The 9,033-nt window shown below is 54.1% G+C and overlaps 1 protein-coding gene across 4 annotated transcripts; it reads left to right on the forward strand.

Moving 5' to 3' along the window:
- Positions 1-4,657: 4,657 nt before the first annotated feature.
- Positions 4,658-8,834, forward strand: COASY (Coenzyme A synthase). 4 transcript variants are annotated; one of them, XM_034641812.1, is made up of 10 exons: positions 4,658-4,738; positions 5,180-5,890; positions 6,505-6,719; positions 6,986-7,117; positions 7,249-7,438; positions 7,499-7,584; positions 7,767-7,851; positions 8,023-8,120; positions 8,198-8,344; positions 8,447-8,834. In XM_034641812.1, the coding sequence occupies exons 2-10, from the start codon at positions 5,191-5,193 to the stop codon at positions 8,495-8,497; spliced, it is 1,704 nt and encodes a 567-aa protein (XP_034497703.1). In that variant the 5' UTR covers positions 4,658-4,738; positions 5,180-5,190; the 3' UTR covers positions 8,498-8,834. The 4 variants fall into 4 exon arrangements, with proteins under 4 accessions (XP_034497703.1, XP_011226928.1, XP_034497704.1 ...); XM_011228626.3 differs by having other exon boundaries at positions 4,671-4,785; XM_034641813.1 differs by having other exon boundaries at positions 4,671-4,785; positions 8,023-8,090.
- Positions 8,835-9,033: the final 199 nt, after the last annotated feature.

Consider the following 9,033-nt stretch of genomic DNA (forward strand, 5'->3'; position numbering starts at 1 on the left):
GCCCGGGAAGGGGGAGAGTCGGGTTGTGACTTGGCCCCCACTAGTCATGGGACCTCAGGCAAAGCCCTTATCTTCTCTGAGTCTGTTTTCTTATCTGTAAAATGGGTATAAGACCTATGTCACGGGGTGTATGAACGATTAATTGAGGTAATGTCTGGAAGTGCTAGGATGGAGGTCTTAATAGCAGGCACCGCCGTTATTACTACTCCTAGTGGTGTTACTGTTGTAATCGTGTTTCTGTGTGGAAGCCAGATGTGTGAAGAAGAAACAAGGCTAAACGAATCAAAAGGATACAGCTCCACTCCTCCTCCTCTGTGCCCCTGCCCTAGACAAAACTCAGCTGGAGGGATCCCCACCAGCCCAGAAGCTGCCACTCACCAGGAGGTTCAGCTCAGGATCCAGACCAGGCGTGTCTGCCCAATGGGCTGTCCTTCCTGAATCCAGGGGAAGGGCCTGCAGGGTTGTGGGGCCAATCTCCCTCTAGGGTGCTGGAGGAGGGGTGGAGAACAGGTGCAGCCTAGGCCATAAAGTTGCAGGCAGAGGAAGGGCAGGGGTGCCCAGGAGATGGGGCCGGGGAAGGAAATGACCATTTGGAGTGGGCAGGGGCCTGCAGAGAACTTGGGAAGCAGGACTAGAGAGGAAGCTGCTGGGGTTTTGTGGGGGGTAGAGGGGGGAGGCATGGCATCTTGGCCTGCTGCTTCCTCCAGGTAGTGGTCTGTTCTGGGCCGTTGGACTGCTGGCCGCTTCTGCTCCTGGGACCGGGGACCTCAGCCAGGGGATCCCTGTCCCCCTGCCCTGCTGGCTGAGATGGTTCTGCTGTCCCTTCAGGATCCAGATAGGCCACAGGAAGGGGAAAGGGCCAAGGTGGCATGAATCTCTGAGACCTGCTCTCAGAGCCCAGCTCCCCTCCCCCAGGCTGCTCTTTTGCACCCCTGTGTGAGTGTGTGTGTATATGAATGTGTGTGTGCTCTAAAGGTCACCCCTGGGGGTGTGGACACAATGATGAGAAAGGCAAAATGTGACCCCTCCATAAATCACATTCATACTTTTTTTTAAAAGATTTTATTTTTAAGTAATCTCTACACCCAATGTGGGGTTCGAACCCACAACCCCGAGATCAAGAGTCCCATGCTCCACCGACTGAGCCCGCCAGATGCCTCAATTACATTCATACTCTTAATAGTCTCAGGCAGTCCAATGACTTTGAAGACCATTTATATCCCGATGAGCCCCACCTAAGTCTTCAGTGTCCCCAACTCCACTGTTTCCCACAAACTCCAGACATACATCTCCAACTCCCTACTCAGCATCTCTTCTCAATGCCTAATAAACTTAATGTGTCCAAATGCCAAGTCCATCCCAGCCCTCCCACTGCTCCTGCCCGTCTACCCCACTTCAATATGACAACTCCATTCTTCTTTCTCACTCATCCCTCAATCAGTTCATCAGCAAATACCTTCAGTCTTCAAAGCAGATTTGGAAATCACCCTGGTCTATGCAGGCACCATCACCTCATCTGGATTATTGCAGTAGTTTCCTAATTGGTTTCCCTGATGCCACCCGTGCCCACCAACAGTAAAATTTCCACAGAGCACCCAGAATAGTCCTTCAAAAATGAAAGTTATTTCATGCCTGTGCTTAAAACATCTACTGTGGTTTTCTAAGTAAAATCCAAGACTTTTCCCCAAGACCTCCAGCACATTCTTTGATTTGGCCCCCACCTTCTGACCTTACCTCTCACCACTTCTCATTATCTGATTCAGCCCTACTGGCTTTCTGCCCCAGAACTTTTGAACTGGCTTTTCCTCTGTCCCGTTCACTATCCCTAATCTCTGAATCTTCTCTTCCTTTAGGTCTTTGCTATTTCCCTGGAAACCTTATCTAAAATAGCATTCCCTTCCCTCCACTGTAGTCCCCTTACTTTGTTTTATTTTTCTTCATAGCACTTATCATCACTAGATGTGTTATAGATTTATTGACTTGTTGACTTTATTGTTATACATTTATTTATAACTTTCACCACCCCATCCCAAGACACACAGGAATCTAAGCTCCAGGGGAGACCCTTTGTTTTGTTCACTGGGTGATCCTTGTACCTAGAACCATTCCTGATCATGGGAGACACGAATCCACATTTACTGAATAAAAATGACTGTTGGTTCACAACCTGGGCAGTTCCCTGGGTGAAATCTGAAACCGGCCCCTGTACACAGAGGGCAAGGAGAGATGGAAGAAAGAAGCAGACCACTCCAAGTTGGTAGGTGGTGGGTTTAATAAGCAAGCGAACTGACATACGAGACTTGTCCTGGGTGGCCGCGAGACAAGTAGATCGCTGCACTTGCCCACCAGAATCTTAAAAAGTTTATATAGAAGCCTTCAGTAGGTTCAGTCACATATAGTATCCAAATGGTCTCAACAACATTGCTCTCTCAAGGCTCCTACTGTGGGAATAGGGGGCAGAGCGTATACTGTGACAGAGGACGGGGCGAGGAGCCTACAATTGCCTAGGTCCAGCTTGAGAGTCAACTGGCAGTCACATTTTCTTGATGATCTCCTCCAACAGTGACTCTGTGTGGGACTGTGCTCAGATGTTTCAAGGTACTTCCTGAGACTCTGAAGTTTGTTTCTTCATTTTGGGTCCTCTATTTTTTTTTTTTTTTAAAGTATTTATTTATTTGACAGAGATAGAGACAGCCAGCGAGAGAGGGAACACAAGCAGGGGGAGTGGGAGAGGAAGAAGCAGGCTCATAGCAGAGGAGCCTGATGTGGGGCTCGATCCCATAACGCCAGGATCACGCCCTGAGCCGAAGGCAGACGCTTAACCACTGTGCCACCCAGGCGCCCCTGGGTCCTCTATTTTAAAATCCAACCTAAGGGGGCGCCTGGGTTGCTCAGTCCGTTAAGAGTCTGCCTTCGGCTCAAGTTATGATCCCAGGGTCCTGGGATCAAGCCCCCATTAGGCTCCCTGCTCTTGGGGAGCCTGCTTCTCCTTATCCCTCTGCCTGCTGCTCCCCCTGATTATTCTCTTTCTCACTCTGTCAAATAAATAAAATCTTAAAAAAAAAAAATCCAACCTAAGGTGTCTCCTGCCAGAAGCTTGGCCTCAGTGCCTTCGTGGCTCTATAACTCTTCCAATCCTGGACTCCAGGGGCAGATCCAGGCTCTGTGGGGCCAGAGGCTTATACACCTTCGGGACACCTCTTTATTTATTTTTTTAAGATTTTATTTTATTTTTTATTATGTTCAGTTAGCCAACATATAGTACATCATTACTTTTTGATGTAGAGTTCAACGATTCATTATTTGCGTATAACACCCAGCGCTCATCGCAACACGTGTTTTTATTTTTAAGTAATCTCTACACCCAAAGTGGGGCTTGAACTTACAACCTTGAGATCAAGAGTTGCATGCTCTACTGACCGAGCCTCCAGGCGCCCCTTAGGACACCTTTTTAGGGCACCTGCGTGGCTCAGTCAGTTAAGCTTCTGCCTTCGGCTCAGTTCATGATCCTTGGATTCTGGGATGGAACCCCACAGCTGGTTCCCTGCTCAGCGGGGAGCCTGCGTCTCCCTATCCCTCTGCCCTTCCCCCCCCCCGCCCCTTGTGCTGGCTCTCTCTCTCAAATAAATAAATAAAATCTTTTAAAAAATACAAAACAAACCCACATAATTATGAAAATAAGCATTTGTTTAGTTTGGGGAAATAAATCACAGCACATTACTGGAATCTTGGAAACTGGTTTCCCTCCCTCTTGAGATCTCTGTGGACAACTCACTTGAAATATCTCCTGATGGCAACCTGGCTTCCTCTCCCCAGGGAGACTACCAATTCCAGCCTTTCCAGCCCCGTTAGCTTCACAGTAAACCCCTTGCCACTAGGTCTCCCACCCTCCTCCCCGGAGACCATCCTCTGGCAACTTCACTGAGCTGCCATGCAGAGTTCTCTGCCTCAAACTGGTTTTGGGTGATGTGGAAAACTCCCCGCCGAGCCACAAGACCTCTGCCATTACTTCCTCATATGTTCCTGGAACACAGAGGGCCTCAATTTCCCTAACTGTGAAATGGGGATTCGGACAGAGTTGTCCTGCGGCTTCCCACAGGAGGCTCTTCGGACGGGGAGGGGGCCAGGAGGGCTGCGGGGACTCTGAGTCCTGATTTAAGGGCCACCCTGTGACCCCCACCTTTGTAATTTTTTTTTTTTTTTAGATTTTATTTATTTGACAGAGATAGAGACAGCCAGCAAGAGAAGGAACACAAGCAGGGGGAGTGGGAGAGGAAGAAGCAGGCTCATAGCGGAAGAGCCTGATATGGCTCGATCCCATAACGCCGGGATCACGCCCTGAGCCGAAGGCAGACGCTTAACCGCTGTGCCACCCAGGCGCCCCACACCTTTGTAATTTCTTAAGAGGAAAGCCAGGTGTTAGTTCTGCCTTTGCCGCTGTCTCCTGGGTAACCTGGATGAAGCCATTCTCTTCTCTCAGGGTCTAAAAGGCATCCACAGAACGCTGCTTTCAGGTCCGCCTTGCTCTCCACGTGCCAGACCCCTGATGGCTGGGACCTGGAAATAAGGTTTCAACCGCCTCCCCAGCCCGTGAGTTCGGCCCCGCCCCCTCGGCCGGCCTCTCCCCAAGCCCTACATAGTCTCGCGAGATCCCGAACCAAGCGGAGACTTTGGCCTTTCTGCCGTTCCGTAGCTCGGAGCCGCAGCTGCCGAACTAGTGCTTCCGGGTCGCCGCGAGGTAAGCCTCCGCGGCGGGGCTTGCGGAACCTAAGCCCAGAGGTCTCAGTAAGTAGGGGACCGATCCGAGCCTGAGCGTTTCCCTCTAGTCCCCTCCTTCGAGTCCCTGAAGACCCGGGCACAGCCTGGCAGGGGGGCCCAGGATTTCTGGATCCCCAGCCCTATGACTCAGGGGCTCTTGTCCAGCCTTATTTCCCCGCCCAGGATTTCGATTCAGTTCAGCGACTTCTCCGCTCGGTCTGAGAAATGTGGAAACCGCGGCTTAGCGCATAGTCCCGAGGCGCGGGGTACCAGGCCCCGTGCCCTCCCCCGGTTTCCTCTGGATCAGCACAGACCCCCGTCCCTGCGCCAGGTCCCCTCCCTTAAGTCCAGGGCCCCAGTTTTCAGCCTCAGCCGCTTAATCCCTCAGTCACACACGCCTCGTCTCCCTGGCTGTCCGCAGGCCTGGGCAGCATGGCCGTATTCCGGTCGGGCCTCCTGGTGCTGACGACGCCCCTGGCCTCCCTGGCCCCTCGCCTGGCCCCCATCCTGACCTTGGCGGCCCGGCTGGTGAATCACACGCTCTATGTACACCTGCAGCCGGGCATGAGCCTGGGGGGCCCAGCTCAGCCCCAGTCCAGCCTCGTGCAGGCCACGTTTGAGGTCCTGGATTTCATCACACACCTCTACGCTGGCGCCGACGTCCACAAGCACCTGGACGTCAGAGTTCTGCTGACTAATATCGGAGCCAAGAGCGCCTTTCTCCCCCCACTGCCCAGTTCAGTCCAGAACCTGGCCCACCCACCGGAAGTGGTGCTGACTGACTTCCAGACCCTGGATGGAAGCCAGTACAACCCGGTCAAGCAACAGCTAGAGCGTTATGCCACCAGCTGCTACAGTTGTTGTCCCCAGCTGGCGTCGGTGCTGCTGTACCCCGATTATGGGCCCGGAGAGCTGCCTGTGGAGTCCCTGGATGTCCCCTTACCCTCCACCATCAGGCCAGCCTCCCCCGTGGCCAGGTCTCCAAAGCAGCCAGTGCGTGGCTACCACCGTGGGGCTGTGGGTGGCACGTTTGACCGCCTGCACAATGCCCACAAGGTGTTGCTCAGTGTCGCGTGCATCCTGGCCCAGGAGCAGCTTGTGGTGGGAGTAGCAGACAAAGACCTGTTGAAGAGTGAGTGAGAGAGACCCTGGAATAGAGCAGGGAAGACCCTCAGAACTCCTTAAACTTGCCCCCAGTTCATGATTGAGGAAGAGTGGGGCCGTCCTTTACTTCCACCCCTCCCAAATGTCACCCTGCCTGGCACTCAGTTAGTGCTGAGGAAATTATGTTAAATGAATAAGTGCAGCTTTCTCAGTGTGTGGTCTAGTCACCACTCAAAGCAGAATTCCCCCAAATGTGGAGCCAAGGAATCTGCACTTTTAAGAAGTTCTCCGGGTGATGAACCCTAAAGATTGAGACCCTGGCAATAAATGGATGAGTAGCTTGTAGGTAGCTGTGCCAGAGACAGCAAGAGGGGACTCGTGGTTGGTGGTTCTTGGAATTGTCCATCTGACTCTGATGCTCCCTGGCACTGCTGGTTGTCTGGGCACTGGCCAGCCCCTGCCGTGACTGCTGTGCTTGCCGGCTGCCCCTCTTCATAGCTCCCCTGACACAGACTGCTTTCCAGCTTAGCCCTTTCTTCCTGCCACCCACCCCCATCTGGAGATTGGATGCTTAGGGACAGTCTTCCCAAACTTTCCTCCCCCCAAAAAAGATCTCACTGTTCTTTTGGGCTCCTTCCCCAGGCAAGTTGCTCCCTGAGTTGCTCCAACCCTACGCAGAACGTGTGGAACATCTGAGTGAGTTCCTGGTGGACATCAAGCCCTCCTTGACTTTTGATATCATCCCACTGCTGGACCCCTATGGGCCCGCTGGCTCTGACCCCTCCTTGGAGTTCCTGGTGGTCAGCGAGGAGACCTATCGTGGGGGGATGGCCGTCAACCGCTTCCGCCTTGAGAATGTAACCCCTGAGGGAGACTCGCAGAGGGAGTGGATGGGGATGGGGAAGGCCACGTGGGGAACTGTTGGAAGTACCACGACCCTAGAGGAGGGAAGAGAGGGCTTAGGGTGGTGAGGAAGAGGCAAGAAGGAACTGGTTCCCAGCTTGCCCTTGGACACAGGCTCTACCTCGGGGATACGTAGGGGAGGATATGGGGAGGGGCAGCTCAGGTGTCACTGTCATCCTGTCCCTCCCTCCCTCTCTTCACCCCTCCTCTTTTACCACAGGACCTGGAGGAGCTTGCCTTGTACCAGATCCAGCTGCTGAAGGACCAAAGCCACGAGGAGAATGAAGAAGACAAAGTCAGCTCCTCTAGCTTCCGCCAGCGAATGCTGGGAAACCTGCTTCGGCCTCCATATGTATGTCTGCCCTCCCTCTCTCTCCCATTGTGGGTGGGCTGGAAATGCTGGAGAGTAAAGACTGAAGAATTCAGTCCCAAGCATGAGTCTGAAGACCCTAGTAACTGGGGTTCCCTCTCCTCCACCTGCAGAAGAGGCCAGAGCTCCCCGCACACCTCTATGTGATTGGGCTGACCGGCATCAGTGGCTCTGGGAAGAGCTCAGTAGCTCAGCGGCTTAAGGGCCTGGGGGCATACATCATCGACAGTGACCAGCTGGGCCATCGGGCCTACGCCCCAGGTGGTCTTGCCTACCAGCCTGTCGTGGAGGCCTTTGGAACAGGTAGTACCTGGGGAGGGCTGGGAAGTGGCCTGAAGTGGGATGGCTGGCCTCCTTGCCCAGTCCTGTGTCTCTGTCGTCCAGGTATTCTCCACACAGATGGCGTGATCAACAGGAAAGTTCTAGGCAGCCGGGTGTTTGGGAACAAGGTAAACACCACTCCTCTCCAAGGGTTTCTCAGCTGCTTCCGGATGCAGAGGTTGGGACCCAGTGGACCTCTGTGGTCCAGCGTGCCACTTTCCACTCATCTATTCCCAACCACCTCCTCCCTTGGGCTGGCTCCATCTCTGAGGGAAGGTAAACTGTCCGCTTCCTCTGTTCCCCTCCTCAGAAGCAGTTGAAGATACTCACGGATATTGTGTGGCCAGTTATCGCAAAGCTGGCTCAAGAGGAGATGGCTCAGGCTATGGCCGAGGGTGAGTGGGAGGGATGATGGGAGCAGCCAAGGGGGACTTGTTAAGCAGATTCTCCTCCTGGGAGCTTCCCCACCCCAAGCCAGACCCTCTAACTTTCCTTGGGACTAGGCCTCCTGGGCTCTAGCAGCAGGTGGCGGTGTGCTGCTAGCAGTGATGGGGGCCTCCCCACAGGAAAGCACGTGTGCGTGATCGATGCTGCTATGCTGCTTGAGGCCGGCTGGCAGAACATGGTGCATGAGGTGTGGACCGTTGTCATTCCCGAGACTGAGGTATCTGGACCCCATCTCCCTCCCCACCCCTACTGCAGACCGCAGCCGGCTCTGACCTAGGCTTTGTCTGTGTTGAGGCTATACGACGCATCGTGGAGAGGGATGGCCTGAGTGAGGCTGCGGCTCAAAGCCGGTTGCAGAGCCAGATGAGTGGGCAGCAGCTTGTGGACCAGAGCCACGTGGTGCTGAGCACGTTATGGGAACCGCATGTCACCCAGCGCCAGGTTGGTGCCGAGGGAAGGGCTGGGTTGTGGGGAAGGAGTCTCCAGTGGGTGCCTGCCTGACCCTGTGCTCTCTTCCCCCAAACGTTCTGGCTCTGCTCAAAGGTGGAGAAAGCCTGGGCCCTCCTGCAGAAGCGCATGCCCCAGTCGCAGTAAAGCCAGTGGCTGACACTGAGTTCTCTGTGGGGCCCAAGTGGCCCCTGCAGCTGCCAGGAGATTCAGCGGTGAGAAGGAATGGGGGCCTCAGTGCTCACCCTGCTTGGGCCTAGAGGGCTCTGAGCCAAACTGGGGAGGGCAGGGCTGGGCCTGGTGACACACAGGAGGCCTACCCCGCTTGCTGGTGTTTGGCCATCACTGAGGATGTGGCTGGTGGGGAAGCAGGCCTCTGGCGTTCTGTGCCTACTCTTGCCCACAGTGTCTGATACCTACGGCTGACTGTGGCCAGGGCAAACACTGGAACGTGTAACAGAATTAAAGATGAATGTTGCCAGGTGCTGTCTGTATGGTGTCTACTTCCTGTCCCCATGCCTCTGGGTGTCTTTGGAAGCCTTGAGCTGCAAGCCGGGAGGGCACTGGTTAAGAGCTTGGCTTTTGAAGCTAGGCAGACTGAAGTCAGCCTTGGTCCTATCACTGATAGCTGTCTGTTTTGCGAGAAGCTACAGACTTTCTAGGTTCCTCGGTTTCCCTATCTG

Source organism: Ailuropoda melanoleuca, chromosome 13, assembly GCF_002007445.2.
Source record: "Ailuropoda melanoleuca isolate Jingjing chromosome 13, ASM200744v2, whole genome shotgun sequence".
NCBI classification, from domain to species: Eukaryota; Metazoa; Chordata; class Mammalia; order Carnivora; family Ursidae; genus Ailuropoda; species Ailuropoda melanoleuca.